Source organism: Paramormyrops kingsleyae, chromosome 3 (assembly GCF_048594095.1).
Source record: "Paramormyrops kingsleyae isolate MSU_618 chromosome 3, PKINGS_0.4, whole genome shotgun sequence".
NCBI lineage: Eukaryota > Metazoa > Chordata > Actinopteri > Osteoglossiformes > Mormyridae > Paramormyrops > Paramormyrops kingsleyae.
Genome location: NC_132799.1, coordinates 39,803,261 through 39,823,074, shown reverse-complemented (window position 1 = coordinate 39,823,074; position 19,814 = coordinate 39,803,261). Strand labels below are relative to the sequence as shown.

Below are 19,814 nucleotides of genomic sequence, written 5' to 3'. Positions count from 1 at the left end.
CAGTGGATTGCTCCCTCCAGGTTTCGGATGAGTTACTGCTTCAAGTGGAGGAATTTAAGTATCGTGAGATCTTGTTCATGAATGCCGGAAGAATGGAGCATGAGATCGACGGGGAAATCAGTGCAGAGTCAGCAGTTATGCGGACATTGTACCAGTCTGTCATGGTGAAGAGAGAGCTGAGCTGGAAGGCAATTTACCAGTTGATCTATGTGAGAAAGACCGCTGTGTGTATGTTGATGCTTCCATGTCCCACACTCAGTGTGGGAAAGCAATAAAAAAGGCCAGTAGGATGTTGGGTTACATCTCTATGTGTGTGGAGTTTAAGTCAAGGGAGGTGATGCTACGATTATACCTATATAATCTTGGTAAGACCCCACCTAGAATATTGTGTGCAGGTTTGGTCACCATACCTTAAAAAGGACATTGCTGCCTTGGAAAGGGTACAACGTAGGGCTACGAGAATGATTCCTGGTCTTAGAGGAATGTCTTATGAGGAGAGGTTAGCTGAGCTGAATCTGTTTAGCCTCGAGTTTAAATACTAGAACTCGTGGCCATAAGTGGAAATTAGCGGGAGAACATTTTATAATTTAAGATTATTTCTTGGCTGGTATCCACCATGAACGAACTAGATGTGGTGGTTGGAGAGAGAGAGGTCTGGCCTTCCCTGCTCAGACTGCCTCTGCGACCTGGACCCGGATGAGTGTCAGAAAATGGGTGGAATGATGGATGGATAATGCTCAAGTTATTGAGTACTTTTAATTTTTTACCTTTTATCTATCTAACATTTTCAAGTTTAACACAAGTTAACTTCAGCTGAAAATATGTTTATTTTTCAATTGCAAGACCATCATATACTTTGTCAACTTGTGTGAAAACCATTAATCACATAACTTAACAATGTCACGTGATAACATTTAGCGAGCCAAAGGAAAGCATCCCATTTTTCAATACTAGTGCTTAATTGCCACAGTAACAGACAGGGTGGTAAACAGTGTGGCTCAGGCCACCCCAGGATGAGGAAAAAGGGCCTGATAACATTTCCGATGATGAGGACATTACCATTATCAACCCTACCTGTTCTCATCCAACTGCTGTAGTTATCATGAAATGTGTTTGTCTGGGCTTTGACTGCTGAAGAAACCCAACAGAAACCCAACTCAGCTTATTTCTGTCAGGAATCATTTACATTGTTGCTGATTTAAAAGTCATCATAGATATACCAGTCTAAATGTCATTGACTGTGAGGTTGAGGTAACTCCAAATGGGTTTGGCAGAATCAGGGAGGACGTGATTGGGACAGGACCAACTGAAGCAGCAGTATGATGACACATTCAGGTCATTCTTCATGCTGTAGCTCAAAGATAATTGGATGATGATGACAATGATGATGTTGGTCGACAGAGGATAGCGTTGATGGAAAACCAAGCTCCCCAAGTTTCACCGTACATAAAGTACTTGACAGGTGCAGCCAGCAAACATCAAAACCCACAGACCTGCACTGTGGGCGGTGACTCCCTGTGGTCTCCCCACCCTGGCCGTAAGTTCACCTGGGTGGTCTTTTTTATTGCTTTGACTGCCTGGTTTTTGGCCTGTGTGTGACATATGATATCTGCTGCCTGTCAGCCATAACATGGCAGGATATGATCTCCGTGGGGGAGTGGGGGTGTTGGGATCTCTCTGCAGGTGACTGACAGCACCCCATGTCACTGTCACCCTCAGACTGCTGGGGATGGCTAATCTACCACTCTTCCTAATTTAATTTCACCCAGCCGTCTCAGCTTGTAGTCACAGGACAAGCACCATCCTGTCCCTCGTTACATAACACCAGGTAAAGAGCGTCTCTCTCTTCTGAAATTCCATGGTTCTGGTCTGATGGACCACAAAGATGCACTATGTTTGTTCTGCTTCACGCTTTATGAAGGGTGAGGAGAATGGCTCCCTGGCGCCGTTAAGAGGGCTGGCTTCACCAGCCCGATACAATAATATTGTCTTTTCATTTCAGAGTCCTAAGTCTTAAGTAAAAAAGTCAGATTCAGAAAAAGGCATCCAGTCCCCTCAGTCGTAATGTTTTATTTATTTTTTACCCTGTGCTGCTACACAGGGTCAGGTCAGCTTTCCAGAGGACAATGTGGGGACAGAGCATGGCCAACCCACCCCCACCCCCACATGGGATGGCAGCTGGCAGATGCCCCATGTCACGTAAGCAGCTGTCATGGACACCAGCCATCTTCCAGTGATGTGTGTCAGGGATAAGGGGAGGAAATTCAAGTTTTGCAACCTTAGTCACCTGAGCTAAGCCAGCTACTGAAATCTGCACTGATTCAAGGCACAGGCTTAGGGCCTGACCTGGTAGATGGGCTTCTAACAGAGCGACATTGGGTCAGGAAACCAGTTCCAGAGCACCTTGCAAACACGGTCAATGTGACTGCTGCTTGGGGAAAGGCGAGCGAGCAGGTGGAGTGACTGTTCCCTCTTGGGAAGTGAGCGAGTGGAAACCGGCCTGCAGGGTCATGCTGAATAATGTATGTACACTTGGGAACGTGTGAGCATCTGCTTGAAGTAAAGCAACAGAAATTAATTTTTAACTTATGTCACTGACAATACCTGTCTCTCCATCATCCATCCAACCAACCATACATCCATCCACCAGTTTATCAATCCATCGGTCATTTTTCTATCCATTCTGAAACCCACTTACTGCAGATCTTCCTTAGGTTTTACAAGTATTTCTTGGATATATTTTCTATATAATCTTACATTTTACAGTATACTAATGCATATATTACCATGACCTTCTGCAGTAACTGTCATTTGCAGTGGAAGTAGATTAAAGGATATGCAGGTCCAGCTGCAGCCCGACTAGTAGAGAGCGTTCCCAGAACATTAGCAAATTAGCGCGATTTTTCTGAGCGGCGTTTTTCTGTCCGCGTTTAAACTCCGTAGCAAACACCCGCGGGGCGATAATAACTAATAATATCTAACGTCGGTATCGCTACCCAGAGTCGGAAAAGGACAGTTGCTCCTGAGCTTTGCTCGGTCGCCAGTCGGGGCCGGGAGGACATTTTCCACTTTTTTCCCGCTCCGGCAGTAGCCTGCTGTGAGGGGGTTTTTGTGGTTTTTCGACCTCCCAAGAGCAACTTCGATTTCGCCTTGTTTTTAGTTCATACTTGGTTCAGGCAGAACTTCTTCTGGTAAGTAGTAGTAAATTTATCAGGTTTAAAATTTTAAATAAAATAATAATTAAGTTCCGTTTTAACACAAGTAATAACTTATTTTAGTGTACTCCGCACGTTACTGCATTTATTGTTACGCAAATTAATCTTTATAGTTAAATACACTATATAAATTTACTGGGCTGGGAGTACGGGGTCATAGTGAGTTAGTTAATTATGGGGCCGGCTCAGTGTTGTGTTTGCAAGATGTTTGCCCTTCTGGACGTTAGTGTCCAGTCGGACTTCATCTGCGAGCGATGTAAGCTAGTGGACTCACTCATGGTCAAGGTTCGCGACCTTGAGGAGCAACTGGCTTGCATCCAATGCAACAGTGAGTTAGATGAGCTAGTTGATACGCCGTTTAGGGAGATGGTGTGTACGCCACTAGCGGGGGGGAGGGAGAATGAAGAGCAGAGAGGTCGAGAGAGCTGGGTGACCGTAGGTCGTAGACGCAGGAAAAGGCGTACACATGTTACAGAGGCGGCATCACCTGAGGTGTCTGTGTCTAACAGGTTTCAGGTGCTTCCAGCTTTAGAGCCGGAAGGGACTGGGGAAGCAGGTGGGCCCTTGGGCACTGAGGAGCCCCCTCCCCCCAGAAAAAGGGAGGTTGTGGTAGTGGGGGATTCAATTATTAGGGGAGTAGACAGTTATGTGTGCACGCGTGATAGAGGGTCCCGTACGGTGTCTTGCCTGCCTGGTGCCCAGGTCGGAGACCTTCCAGATCGTGTGGACAAGCTTTTGGCCTCAGCTGGGGTGGATCCAGTTGTCGTGGTGCATGTTGGCACCAATGACATAGGCAAGGGTAGAAGGGCTGTTCTGCAGGATAAATTTATAGAAGTCGCCAATAAGCTTAGAAGCAGAACGTCCATGGTGGTATTTTCTGAAATACTCCCCGTGCCACGCGCAGGGATGGGCAGTATTTTAGATAAATGTATTTAAAATACGTATTTGAAATACAAAATACTATTTTGTATTTTGTATTGTAAAGCCTTTGGGAAAAATCTAATGTAATTTGTATTTAAATACATTTAAGATGAGCATTTTGTACTTTCAAAATACATAAAATACTTTGTGCCAATCAACCTCTTTATCTGGGTGCTGATTTAGTTCAGACACACCCCTCCCCCAACCTTAACACTCATGCACGTGAGCTGCCTGCAGCAGAGTTAGCATTGGATCAGCGACTTTACTCAGTATTCTGCATAAGGTAAGGGTGTCATCATGATCAATTCCGTGTTGATTAAAGTTAAAATGGTGCATCATTCAGATTTGCCTTCAGTAAACATGGAAGAATAAAAAAGCACCGACACGTGTAGGAGGAAAATAGCGTTAGCTGCCTGTTAGCCAATCAGTTTTGATAGTTTTTTTAAAAAAAATCTATCAACTAGCTAGTGAAATGTGTTTAAAACATTACTGCATGTTAGGGCTGGGTGATATGACAGAACTTTATATATCTTAGGCAGCGATGATATAAAGTGTGAATTGATTAAACTTTTCAAAATCGTTTACATAGGCCTAGGTCATTTAGAGCAAATAAATCCTTGCAGTGTTTAGTGGGGCAGCAGGAATTATTGGAACGTTGGGGTGGATGAAGAAGCATGAATGAATGAATAATATAGTGTGATGTACTTGGTTCAGTTGTACTTTGCTGTTTGAAGCGCGAAAGGAGATTCATATTTACACTTGCACGTTGCCAGGTAAAGTTTTTTTTTTTTTGTGCGCACACTCCGTGACAGAGTGGAATGTATGGAAGCCCGTTTCCGCCACCGGAGTAACGAGAAGCGTAACACTCGAAATAACGAGATAACTAAGTCGAAATTTCGACTTTAATTTTATATAATTTTTTTCTCCGGTGGCGGAAACGGGCTTCCATAGGAATGCCGACAATGTGCCTCGTTATATAATTCTGTAAATCGGTAGTACACATCTAAATGTTTTTGTTTCAGAATATGTCCAGATATATTTCAGCCTAAATAGGGATGCCTGCACTTGATGGCCAATTTCACATGTATTTTGTGTACTTTAAAAATACAAAATACTGTATTTGTATTTAAATACATTTTTTTACACAGTATTTTGTATTTGTATTTAAATACATTTTTCCACTCAGTATTTTGTATTTTTATTTTAAATACATTTCTATGTATTTATGCCCATCTCTGGCCACGCGCAAGTCAGGCTAAGTTAACTGAGATAAGGAGATTAAATGCGTGGCTAAAAGGATGGTGTAGGAAAGAGGGGTTTAGGTTTATGGGGCACTGGAGGACCTTCTGGAACAGGTGGGACCTGTTCAAGCCGGATGGGTTGCATCTGAACCAGAGGGGAACCAGTGTACTGGGAAGGCGTATTTGTAGAGTAGTTGAGGAATGTTTAAACTAGGGACTGGGGGGGCAGGGAGGTTAGTTAAGTATGTAACTGGGGGGAAACGGAAAGCCCCAATAAATCATATTATAAGTAGGCACTGTAATAGGCCTACCCTTTGTTGTCTGTATTTAAACGCCAGGAGTATTAGGAATAAAATTCATGATTTAGAGGCTCTTATCTCATCAGACTCTTATGATATTATAGCAATAACTGAAACGTGGTTGAGTGATAAGGATGGACAAGAATATAATATGGATGGTTACACATTGTTCCGTAAAGACCGTATAGGTAAGAAGGGAGGTGGTGTTGCAGTATATGTAAAGGAAAACTTGCAGGCAAGGGAGCTTACTGATATAAGTAAAAGTACGGAAGCTATATGGGTAAAATTAGATGCTACAAACTCAAATAGCCTAATTGTCGGTGTTTGTTACAGAGCACCCAATGTAGCTGCTGAGGAAAGCAGATTGTTATACAGTGATATTAGGATTATGAGCAATAAAAATGATGTGGTAGTTATGGGTGATTTTAATCTACCGGGGATGCAGTGGGACATTGTTGCTGGCTCTTCTGAAAATGAACTTGACATGGTGGAATTAGTACAGGATTGTTTTTTTACTCAGTTTGTTAACACCCCTACCAGGGGAGATGCCATTCTTGATCTTGTTTTGTCTAATAACCAGGACAGGATTGGTAAATTAGATGTTTTAGAACCACTTGACAGTAGCGATCATAACATGGTTAAATTTGAGGTTAAGTTTAGTGCCCGAAGAGCAAAGTCCAAATCAAAAATATATAATGTTAGGAAAGCTAACTTCAATTGTATGAGATTAAAACTAGAAACTGTGAACTGGATGGAGTTAATTAACAAAACAGTTGAAGAGGCATGGGGATTTTTTAAAAGCACATTATTGCAAGTACTGTACAAGAGGACTTCATACCTGTTTCTAGCAAGAATAAATCAATGAAATTGCAACCTAGGTGGTTTAATAGGGACATAAAGTATAAAGTAAGGAGGAAAAGGGCTTTGTTCCAGAGATGGAAAATAACTGATGATGACATAATAAAGCAAGAGTATCTAAATCTACAGGCTGAATTAAAAAATGACATTAGACGAGCTAAAAGGAATGTCGAAAGGAAGATCGCATTGGAGGCTAAGGATGACGTTAAAAGTTTCTTCCAGTATTTTAACTCTTCAGCTTTTAGAGCTCTTTTAATCACTAATCTGCAGGATAGTAAGGGTCTTATAATTGAAAACGACATTGACATAGTAAATGAGTTCAATGATAGTTTTGCACGGGTATTCACTGTTGAGGACACTAGTAACTTACCAGTTCTTATTACTAATCCAACATCGTCTATAACTAATATATATATAACTGAAGCTGATGTTTTGCAAAGCCTAGCTAAGCTCAAAATAAATAAATCACAGGGCCCTGATGGCATCTTACCTATAGTGTTAAAAGAGATGAGGGATATTATTTGCCAACCCTTAACATTACTGTTTCAAAAATCCTTATCTGAAGGTGTGGTACCTTCTGATTGGAAGCATGCCAACATAACGCCCATTTTCAAAAAAGGGGATAGAAGTAATTTGTCAAACTATAGGCCAATCAGTCTAACTTGTATAACTGGTAAAGTTATGGAGGCTATAATCAAAGAGAAAATGGTAGATTACCTGGACTCAAATAACATTTTGAGGGATAGCCAGCATGGATTTAGGAGAGGTAGATCCTGTTTAACAAATCTGTTGGAGTTTTTTGAGGAAGCCACTCAGGAAGTTGATGATAAGAAGGCCTATGATGTCATCTATTTAGATTTCCAAAAGGCTTTTGATGTTGTTCCCCACAAGAGGCTCTCACTTAAACTCAAAGCGACAGGTATTTTAGGAACTGTAGCGACTTGGATTGATAACTGGTTAACGGATAGGAAGCAGCGAGTAGTTATAAGAGGCTCGATGTCACAGTGGGCCTGCGTTCATAGTGGGGTACCGCAGGGTTCAATTTTAGGACCACTTTTGTTCCTTATTTACATAAATGATATAGACACCAATATATACAGTAAACTGGTGAAATTTGCAGATGACACCAAGGTGGGTGGTGTAGCAGATACTGAACTAGCGGCTCAGCAGCTACAGCAGGATCTTAGCCCAGTCACTAATTAAATTGACACCTGGCAGATGAAATTTAACATAGACAAATGTAAGGTACTCCATGTAGGGAGCAGAAATATAAAGTACAGGTATTTTATGGGACCTACTGAAATAAAGGTAGCTGATTATGAGAAAGACCTTGGTGTGTATGTTGATGCTTCCATGTCTCATTCTCGCCAGTGCGGGGAAGCAATAAAAAAGGCCAATAGGATGTTGGGGTATATCTCCAGGTGTGTGGAGTTTAAGTCAAGGGAGGTAATGCTAAGATTATACAATTCCTTGGTGAGACCTCACCTAGAATATTGTGTACAGGTTTGGTCACCATATCTTAAAAAGGACATAGCGGCCTTAGAAAAGGTGCAGCGTAGGGCCACAAGAATGATTCCTGGTCTTAGAGGAATGTCATACGAGGAAAGGTTATTTGAGCTAAATCTGTTCAGCCTCAAGCAAAGGAGACTGAGGGGGGACATGATCCAGGTCTATAAGATTCTAACAGGTTTGGATGCTGTTCAACCGAATAGTTACTTCAGCATTAGTTCAAATACAAGAACTCGTGGCCATAGGTGGAAATTAGCGGGAGAACATTTCAAACTGGATTTAAGGAAGCACTTCTTTACACAGCGTGTAGTCAGAGTATGGAATAGTCTTCCTGATAACGTAGTGCAAGCTGAATCCTTGGGTTCCTTTAAATCAGAGCTAGATAAGATTTTAACAACTCTGAGCTATTAGTTAAGTTCTCCCCAAGCGAGCTCGATGGGCCGAATGGCCTCCTCTCGTTTGTATATTTCTTATGTTCTTATGTTCTTATGTTCTTAAATGTTATTTAAAGGTCTTCTCAAAGTTGGCATAGAGCATTCTTAATGTTCCATTAACGTTACAATATTTCCACATTTTACATACTAATTTCTTAGAGTGAAATAATAGATAGCAGGGATGGTCCTAATAAAATCAACAAACTCACCATCCAGAAGAGTGTCCCGATGGCAAATTCTGCATAGAACTCAATGGTAGACAGCACACTAAACAGCAGACACACCAACACCATAAGGAATCTGTGGAGTAAAGTGAGAGGAGTTAGTCTGATAGTTAGGCAGATGGTTAGCATGCCAGTTAGCCAGACAGCAAGCATGGCAGTTAGCCAGATGGTTAGCATGACAGTTAGTCAGACAGCAAGCATGGCAGTTAGCCAGATGGTTAGCATGGCAGTTAGCCAGATGGTTAGCATTGCAGTTAGTCAGACAGCAAGCATGGCAGTTAGCCAGATGGTTAGCATGACAGTTAGTCAGACAGCAAGCATGGTAGTTAGCCAGATGGTTAGCATGGCAGTTAGTCGGACAGCAAGCATGGCAGTTAGCCAGATGGTTAGCATGACTGTTAGTCAGACAGGAAGCATGGCAGTTAGCCAGATGGTTAGCATGACAGTTAGTCAGACAGGAAGCATGGCAGTTAGCCAGATGGTTAGCATGACAGTTAGTCAGACAGCAAGCATGGCAGTTAGCCAAATGGTTAGCATGACTGTTAGTCAGACAGGAAGCATGGCAGTTAGCCAGATGGTTAGCATGATAGTTAGACAGCAAGCATGGCAGTTAGCCAGATGGTTAGCATGCCAATTAGCCAGACAGCAAGCATTGCAATTAGCCAGATGGTTAGCATTAGAGCCCGACCGATTTATCGGCAGGCCGATATTATCGGCCGATATTAGGCATTTTCCAAACTATTGGTATCAGCATTTATAATGGCCGATAAATGAATATTTCAAAAATAATATAAAAACGGACGAAACACCCTTCAACCATGTCATGAGTGTTGGCGTTGTATAGTTTGTCCACCAGAGGGCACTCTACACCGTCCCTGTTAGCAACACTCGTGTATAACGTGAGAGCTATACTCAACACATCCTGCAACCTGCTGATCCAGCCAGAGTCGGGGAGAGAGAACCAGTTATCCGCGAGTGAGATCATCGGTGAAGTGTGTTCATGGTGAGTTGGTCACAAGACATACATTGCTTGAATAACAATTAAAAGAAGATCCCCATCAGTTCTCTTAACTCAAATAAGCATGACAAAATTCGTGACTATCATGTCCAGTTTTGCTGCTGTTAAATAAGCCGAGAGTGAAGCGGAATTAGCTTTTAATTACGTTACGTTGTTACAGTGTAGTTGACTGACTGTCCTTTTAACTTTTGACAATGAGACTGAAGTATTTCTTTAATAGCATGACAGTTATAGCAGTGAGACATATCATCTCTCCTTGGCCTGTTATATTGAAAATGTATGTTTTACAATTTGCAGTATGACGTTATCCATTGCTAAATTATGGCTCATCATAGACTAGCTAACCACAAAGCTAGCTAATGCCACTATCAGTGGAAGACCGCTAACGTTAACATTAATGAGCTTGGAAACCACAACGAACTTATTCTGCCTAAATAAAGTAATGATTACTGTATTTATAACTAGCATATCTCTTTATAATGCAGGGACTGTAACTAATGTAAATTAGACATTTGCGAGGAGTGAACATTTTCTCTATGTCTAAAAGTATCAAACGTAGCTTGTGCATAAAAGTTCTATTGCTTGTGCTATTCAAAAGTTATATTTATGAAGCTTGCCAAGTCTTTTAAAACTGGTAACTTTGATTTGGTTGTTGTTGTTTTTGTGTTTTTGTTCAAAGGACTTTACGTTTCATATCTTAAGTTTGTATTTTTATACATTTTATTTATCAGAACTTTAATATATTTTGATGTTCCTCTGTTCTTTTGTGACAATAAAAGAAACAAGTTTCTTTTTAAAATGCATTATCATATTATTTTAGTTAAAACTCATAAATAACTACAAATAACTAATGTTAGGGAAATCTGTTAATGTTTTGTTGCGCGTTTCTGAAATAAGAAAAAAAAAAAAAATATATATATATATATATATATATATATATATATATATATATATATATATATATATATATATATATATATATATATATATATATATCGGCCGATATATCGGAATATCGGATTTTAAAACCAACAAATATTTGTATCGGTATCGGCCTTCAAAATCCTTTATCGGTCGGGCTCTAGTTAGCATGCCAGTTAGCCAGACAGCAAGCATTGCAATTAGCCAGATGGTTAGCATGACAGTCAGACAGCAAGCATGGCAGTTAGCCAGATGGTTAGCATGACAGTTAGTCAGACAGCAAGCATGGCAGTTAGCCAGATGGTTAGTATGATAGCCAGACAGCAAGCATGGCAGTTAGCCAGATGGTTAGTATGATAGTCAGACAGCAAGCATGGCAGTTAGCCAGATGGTCAGCATGACAGTTAGTCAGACAGCAAGCATGGCAGTTAGCCAGATGGTCAGCATGACAGTTAGTCAGACACCAATGGTGCGTTCGTTTTTCTCTCGGAACTCGGAAATTCCGAGTTGAGTGACATCACGTCCGACAATCTCCCGTTCGAGCTACCCACATCTCGGAACAAACATGGCTGCCTCCATGAACACGTTGCTGTGTGTTGTTGCTTTATATTTTAGCAGATTTGGAGTTTTCCAAATGGAGAAAATGGAGAAATTGAGATTTTTCCGAGAGACAAACAAGAAACACGAACTAGTCAAACCACATTAAAAGCTTTATAAAATATTTTAGTACATTCATAGCGATATTCTTTTTTCGAACGGTAAATAAACTACAAACAAACCAAGTCGCCATGTTGAAATTACGTCACAGGGGCAACTCGGACAACAAAATCTTGTCCGACTTCAACGTCATAAAAGAGGCGTGTTTCCGACGGGAAGTGACGTTTTTCGTGACGTTTCGTGACGTTTTCATCCGAGTTCCGACTTGGAGAGAAATAATCGAACGCACCACAAGCATGGCAATTAGCCAGACGGTTAGCATGACAGTTAGTCAGACAGCCTGACAGTTAGTTAGACCTGTTAGCCTGGCAGTTTGCCTGCCAGCTATTCAGACAGTTAGCCTGCTAATTAGACTGTTAGTTAGCCTTCCATATCGAGGACATATTTCAGCAATTGTAAATTGCGAAGTTTAAATACATGCATAAAAGCATGTCCCATCAGTACATTATTTTACAAGTAAAAGAAAACCCACATCACCAAAATTTTGACAGTGAACTTGACAGAAAATATCTGGGATTAACTAGCATTGCTGAGGATGCAAGCATCTGGACCAGGCCAAGGGGATGCCCACGTAACATCTGGATGCAGCAGATAGATAGGTATTTCTGGAGTGTGGAACTGGCCCACATGTTGGCCTGGGGGGCGTTAACTGGAATTTCGAGGTGCTTCATCGTGTTGTGGGTGCAGCAACACCCACTGTACCAGTGCGTGCTCCATAACCTGACCTGATTTAGTTTATCACTCTGCATAACCTATTTGAAACCTGATTTGCTGTCTTCCCAAAATCATATTTGTATACTTGTCATGTTCATCCACCTCTGTAAACATGCAACTATAACTGACATTCAAGGCACTTTAATCATTATATCACTAATGCACCTTGTGTATCATTATCAATTCATTTCAATTGCATTTCCCAAATACATCAAGGTGACAGCCTTGTTTGTTGTTGTTAAACCTTGACTGTCAGAAACCCCACAACAACATGGGGAGAACATGCAAACTCTACACATGTAAAGCTGGGGCACAGACTCAAATCTTGGTCCCAGAGGTGTAAGGCAACAGTACTAAGCACTGAGCCACTGTGCCACCATTATAACCCCAAATTCCATTCCACTCTGTTCAAAATTTCTATGATTAAGCCGGTGCATGTGTGGGAGTAAAACTGTGTACAGTGTATATGTAAAACTCTCAATACATTATAGGCGCTTTTCCACCGCACAAAGTACGGTACTTTCGCTTTTCCATTGACTTCCGGTCGAGTACCAATACCAGTTGGGGTACTTCTTTGGTACTTCGGTACTTTAGGGTGGTACTTGCAAACGTATTTGCTGTCGATTGGTTATGCAAATAGCCTGCCGCTGAAACTAGTGGTGTGCGATACTACACGATTTAGTATCGATGCGATACCAAGTCAGGGTTCTTGCAGGTTTCAGTAAGTTAAATTTAAGACCTTTTTAAGACATTTTAAGACCAGTATGAGTAAAATTTAAGACCAACACGATGCGTTACTAGAAACATTCGAATGATACCAGAATTTCTCATATTTTATGTCACTTATATCCTTAGCCCAACATCCACATATCATATGTGTTTACAAAGTGCGTTTTAATAAGTTCACATGTTTTTAAAGAATGTGGAAGTGGTATTTTAAGGCTTAAATTATAAAAAGTTGATGTATATGGTCTTTCTATATCGCGTATTTTCACCTATTGCGGGATAGGCGGGGGATCCAGACCCATCAGCGATAGGTGAAAGTATATAGTGATCCCCCGCCTATCGCGGAAGTTACGTTCCAAACCCATCAACGATAATGAAAACTACTGGAAACAGCTGATAAACACTGGGTTAACGAGGGGGCGTGGCACACGGGAGGAGCGGAGGAGCGGGGCACGACATACTGCACTTTTAATCAGATTTTTTAGATTTTCTAAGCAATTTTTATTCAAATAAGTTTTTTTTCATCTCTATTTTGCTTTTTTTGTCTTGGTTTAACTTTTTAAAAGCTTGTTTTTATAAATCATATTAAATAACCCCTGTGTATGATAATAAAAACTTGCCTTACCATAAGGAGACCGAGAAACGTTCTCCTCAAGACCACACGAACAACTAAAAACTATATGCTGGAAACTAAGACTTTCACAAGGTAACTCCATGAAAAGCTCTGTAAAAGGAGAAATGTGTTTATTTTAATTATAATTTGGCTAGTAGTTGCCTTTTAACTGAAAAAATTCGCTCCAGTCATCAGAGAAAAAAGTTACTACATCAAAACATTTACATTGCAATACTGTATGGCATAAAATTTCATTCAGTAATACAAATAATAAAACAACATACCGTTCACATTGGCCTCAAGAACTAAGTTAGCGCTTGATTCCCCTGCACTTCCTGTTGTAGCTGAGCGTGCACCTGACGTCAGTGGCTGAAAGTGCACGTTCTGCAGCCAGACCCTTCTCAAACTGTTTGTTTGCCTAGCTGCAGTGATCACGCGATGGGATTTGTAGTTTTATTACCACGCAGACACCGGTGCAGACCAGAAAACACAAGCAACGGATTAGTTTTACTATTTTAATTTCTGCGGACAACGCTTTTTGGGAATGAACGGAGGTAAGAATTTTAAGACTTAGGTATATTGAATTTAAGACCTAGGATGAAAATCTGGGCATTTTTAAGACATTTAACTTTCTGAATTTTAGACTTTTTAAGACCCCGCGGGAACCCTGCAAGTAAATACAGGGAAAGTATCGCCGATACGATACCGATATCGATAATTCTTAATAATTAAGGTGGATGCATCATCAAATTGCTAAAACTGAATTGATTTTCATTACCTTTAAGTGTTTTTGTGATTTTTTAAAATTAATTAGGTAAAAACCCAGGACAGAATTTGGGCAAAGTTTATATGTAAATAAATACTGCAGCGCGGAGGTACCGGCCTGAGCGCGGCATGTTGGACTGATCCCAGCTTGTAAATAGTTCTCATTAATCCCTTGTGTGATTATAAATGTGCTGTGTGTTATGTCATGTATAGTGGTTAATGTTTATTGTTGTGTGTGTGTGTGTTTTTGTATGTATGTGTGCGTGCGCCAACCGTGTGTATGAGGAGTAGTGCGGGCGCCATCTGATGATGAAACCCCGAACTATCCCTGCTGTTTAATTATTGCGAGCATGACTCAGCCTCCCACTATTATAATACTTTATTATAAATATTATAGTGTGTGTCCGCCCGGCCGCGCCTGTGTGTTAGCCTGGCCCGCTGAGTCACGTGACAGCCGAGAGCGGCAATTGAGAGGAGCAGCGCGAACACAGACAGCCGCAGTGCATTAGGGAGAGAGGTTGAAACTGAAGTATCGATCTCATTGAACTGGTATCGATCAATATCAGTACCAACATTATTATCGATATTATCGATATTTGGATCGATCCGCCCACCACTAGCTGAAACGCAAAATACAACCGCCATCTTTTGAAACACACAGCGAACAGAGCGATCACAGCGAGAAACAAAATAAAAAGCAGTAGAAACAAAAATATAAAAAAGTAAAATGGAAGGATGGACAAACGAGGAAACACAGGCTTTAATCGCCGGATGAACAGATCCAGTGGGATTTGGATGGCACGACTCGAAATAAAAAAGTTTTTGCCGTTCCGAGCAATTCAGTTTCCCTATGTTTCCCCTGTCGCGCGCTGATTTGTACACGGTTTCGCTGCTGTTTTCATGTCTTTTTACGAAGCTCTTGAGGTAAACAAGCCATATATTAATTTTAAAACATCACATGTCATTTCTATGTTTTTTGTTTTTACAGATAATAAATGAAATTACTTAATTCGCTGGATAGAGATATTTCTTGATGAAAACGGTACGTATTGCTTATAAGACTATATTATGCGTGACGATCTACTGTATTCACATAATAATGTACCTGAGTGATTTTCAGACATTTCACATACCTCTTTGTTTTAATATTAGGGGAAACATTATTTCCTGATAGACAGGAGAAACATAGGGAAACTGAATTGCCCGGAACACCGTAATACCAAGCCGCTTGGAAGAAATGGGGCACATGCGAAACACCGAACAATGCCGCTTGAAAATCAAAAAACATATAAATAATTTGTTTGCTTTCAAAAGACTTAATTAGCAGTAAGCTAATTCTTACTGCTTTGATCGGCTTAGCCAAAGTAAGTGTACCTACGTAAACGTAATTGATGGCAGCATGATTTAGATTTTACTGAATCTTATACTGTGATAGAAGCTGACATAACAATAAACCGCATTTTCCAGCCTCAATTGTTAGTTTAAATTTTGGGCTGTCAGTCAGGGGCGGTCACTGATGATGTCATTTGGCGCCGGTACCATTTTTTATGCCAGTGGAAAACCGACATGAAAGAAGTACCAAACTTTCGGCACCTTATGGAAGTACCGAAAGTACGGTACCTGGTGCGGTGGAAAAATGCCCTATATTGCCAAAAGTATTGGGACACCCCTCCAAATCATTGAATTCACTTGTTCCAGTCACTTCCATGGCCACAGGTATATAAAATCAAGCACCTAGGCATGCAGACTGCTTCTAAAAACATTTGTGAAAGAATGGGTTGCTCTCAGGAGCTCAGTGAATTCAAGCGTGATACCGTGATATGATGCACCTGTGCAATAAGTCCATTTGTGAAATTTCCTCGCTACTAAATATTCCAATATTACAGACCTCCAAACTTTGTGTGGTCTTCAAATTAGCTCAAGAACAGTGTATAGAGAACTTCATGGAATGGGTTCCCATGGCCGAGCAGCTGCATCAAAGCCTTATATCACCAAGTGCAATACAAAGCGTCGGATGCAGTGGTGTAAAACACGCCGCCACTGGACTCTAGAGCAGTGGAGATGTGTTTTCTGGAGTGATGAATCATGGTTCTCTGTCTAGCAATCCGATGGACGAGTCAGGGTTTGGTGGTTGCCAGAAGAACGGAACTTGCCTGACTGCATTGTACGAAGCGTAAAGTTTGTTGGAGGAGGGATTATTGTCTAGGGGTTTTTTTCAGGGGTTGGGCTTGGCCCCTTAGTTCCAGTGAAAGGAATACTTAATGCTGCAGCATTCAAAGCCATTTTGTACAATTTTATGCTCCCAACTTAGTGGGAACAGTTTGGGGATGGCCCTTTCCCGTTCCAACATGACTGCGCACCAATGCACAAAGCAAGGTTCATAAGGACATGGATGAGCAAGTCTGGTGTGACCGTGTGAAGCAACTTGACTGTCCTGCACAGGACCCCGACCTCAACGGTTCAACCCAATAAAACACCTTTGGGATGAATTAGAGCAGAGACAGCGAGCCAGGCCTTCTCATCCAACATCAGTGCCTGACCTCACAAATGCTCTCCTGGGAGAATGGTCAAAAATTCCCATAAACACACTCCTAAACCTTGTGGACAGACTTCCCAGAAGAGCCGAAGCTGTTATAGCTGCAAAGGGTGGGCCAACTCCATATTAAAGCCTATGTATTAAGAATGGGATGTCATTAAAGTTCATGTGTGTGTAAGGATGTGTGTCCCAATACTTTTGGCAATATAGTGTATGTGAAGGAAACTGTATTTATAGGCAGTCCCCAGGTTAACAATGTCCAATATATGGACAATGCATACTTACAAACAGACTGCCATAAAGCCTATTATATTAAAAATTCAGGTTAAATGCAGTTGTCTGTAATAATGAATGCACACACTGAACGTAATAATGAATGCAGTTAATTATTTAGCAGTTCATTGGCTCGACATACAGTACAGTACCATATGTAATTAGTTTTATTATTACTAGATAATAATAATTATTATGAATAATAATAATAATATTGTGTAGTTATGTATTTTTATTGTTCCAACTTATCTACATATTTGACTTAAAGACATACTTAGGGAATGGATCTCATTTGTAACCTGGGGACTGCCTGTAATACTGAACATCAGCATTCCCAGGCCTTGGGGCCTGTTATTCAACGTATTACACCACCCAACCCCGCCCCAAAATATGGGATTCCATAACAGGGGTCAATCAAAGGGGACTCCAGCCCAGAACGCCACCATAATTAAGCTATCATCCCTCTCTCGGAATGCCATGATCTCCAAATGTCAGCCCAGAGATGTGGGGGCAGCCAGCTGGTAGCTTTTGTTTGTGGCTGAAAGACGTGTAGCAGGGGTTCACTTCAGGACAAACATCTTCGGATAATCTTTCCAAGTTGGGGGGAGGGGACTCATGCCGCATGCGGGTGCTGCAGAGTGGGGGGGTGCTCCCCAGCTTTTTCCATGACACACACAGGCCAGATGTGCGCATTTCCCTGTGATGAGGATTAAGGGTCGTTTGCAGATCTTTGTGATCGCACCCATCTGCAGCAACAGAAGAAATAGGAGGATGAAAAGAAGTCAAATTATCCGTTATCCCCCTGGGCATAACTGGCATAGTGCCCTTATCCCACTGGAGTTGGGGCTTTGGGACGGCTCATCCAGAGGCTGCAAGATTGTAGTTCACAATAACCATAAAGAAAATATCAAAACAGGAGAACATGAATGGTATTTCAACTGTACATGCGCCCCCTATAGGCCTTCTGTGTGGCAGCATATTACGTGTGGCATAAAATGACAGCCACAGAATGCCACCATATGATCAGACAGTAACAGAAAATATGCTTTCATCCCACACGCAGGAAAATCTAACCCCACCTCTGGGACCTGGGTTCAAGTATCCCCCAGGGTTCCATGCTTGTGAAGTTTGCATGTTCTCCCCATGGCATTGTGGGGTTTACTCCAGTTTCCTCCCATGGTCCAAAACAATGCTGACAATGCATACTGTGCCTGTGTGAGTCTGGCCTGGGCTTGGTTGGTGCCCCATCTTGGGTTGTTCCCTGCCTTGTGCCCATGGGCTTCATATCCCTCTGAATAGAACAAGTGGTTTTGGAAAATGGATGGATGGAGTAGTCATTGAGGATGTGAGATCTTGTCAAGCCCTTGTCAACCAATGGGTTGCCAGTTCAGCAATAAGTTTTTTTTTTTATTATTTTTAAATATTAATTTATTTTAAAAATGAAGGAATCCATAAATATCTTAAGGAAGATATTGTTCTGAGAAAAAACAATGCTTTAATTTGTATAGACCCCTGAACAAAGAAACAAATAATTTCAAGTGACTTGCCCTTTTCACCACACATACAGACACATCCTGTCTTTGTAATAAACTGCTGTTGAATCCATTCTTTTTGATAAAGGTTAAAATGGGAACTTTACATTTTTTAAACAGATGAATTTATTTTAAAGTCTATTTTCTGGGGATACCCTCAGGGTGTAAGCTTTTCCAGTATATATGTCTGTTTAGGCGCCTCATACTCAGAAATAATTGCTTGAAATAGAGAAAAGTCTTTAGGTACACACACACGCATGCACAATACAATAATAATTAGCAAAAAACATGGCCATCTTAGCAAACAGCTGTGTCCACTGCTCGCTTCCAGTTCTACAAATGGATGCAGCAGGGTGTTATTTAAATGGCAGTTTTACTTCAAAATCAGGAAAATCATGACATGACCAAATTGTCGACATTCCTGCATTTCCTCATTACTCACCCATTCTCTCATTTACTCACTCATTCACCTACTAATTTACTTATAATTTTTGGTTCATCCTCTGACTTTACTAATTCATTCTTTTTCACTTTTTCCTTTCAGATTTACACATTCATTCATTTATTCTTTAATTCGCTCCTAAACAGGAAAGACTCTCATAAACCTTTCTGCACTTTTCACACAATGCCACTCTATACATAGTTAACTCCCTTTTTTCCCAGCATGCAACGTGCAATTAAAGGTTACTTTAGGTTCTGTCGCCAAAAGGATCACCTAAATCCATTAGGGTTTCTTTTTAAGCAATTTCATTGTTTGTTTTGATGGCAAAATGCCCCTTTGTATAGCAGAAAATACATGTTTCTGAACAGACTTTGGTGCTGTGCTGTACTTAATGGTGAACGTTACATGGCATTAGGCCAAGGGCTAATGCGGATCTGCAGCAGTAAATGTCATAGCCTGCCAGGTCTGCAACCAGGATGTGTTTCTGTGCTCGTTTTACCTTTGGGGAAGTGGCTCAGCAGGATGTAGTTTATACAAGAAAGTGGTTCGCCTTGATCTCCAGCCCTGGCCGTGACATGAGGGACTTTGCTGATCTCTGGTTTCCAGGGACAATGTGGGTTTTATGCAGAGGACCACCTCAGACTGCACTGGGGATTTCACAAACACACGCCATTATTATGCTGCCACACCAACTTCCCGTGGTCTCCCATGGAGCCCAGTGATTACCTCGTCGTGTGGGTTCTCAATACTGAACAACACGTTTTGTAATACTGTAGTTAATTAGGAGTCTGTTTACAATAATATACTAAGCCTAACTCCAAGAAAGACCAGATACTGGGACAATACTGGGTCTAAA

At 41.1% G+C, this 19,814-nt stretch overlaps 1 protein-coding gene and 1 long non-coding RNA gene across 2 annotated transcripts in view; one reads left to right on the top strand and one right to left on the bottom strand.

Moving 5' to 3' along the window:
* The window catches only part of kcnq1.2 (potassium voltage-gated channel, KQT-like subfamily, member 1.2), a 135,490-nt gene extending 121,597 nt beyond the window's left edge, over positions 1-13,893 (bottom strand). The window contains exons 1-3 of the mRNA XM_072710286.1: positions 13,695-13,893; positions 13,423-13,521; positions 8,687-8,777 (exon numbers count right to left, since the gene is read on the bottom strand). Coding sequence (XP_072566387.1) covers positions 8,687-8,770 — 84 coding nt within the window. The 5' untranslated portion in view covers positions 8,771-8,777; positions 13,423-13,521; positions 13,695-13,893. The remainder of the gene's footprint in view (positions 1-8,686; positions 8,778-13,422; positions 13,522-13,694) is intronic.
* Positions 13,792-19,814, top strand: part of LOC111834164 (uncharacterized) — a 17,202-nt gene continuing 11,179 nt past the window's right edge. Inside the window, exon 1 of the long non-coding RNA XR_011989679.1 lies at positions 13,792-13,964. This is a non-coding gene — a long non-coding RNA (uncharacterized lncRNA). The remainder of the gene's footprint in view (positions 13,965-19,814) is intronic.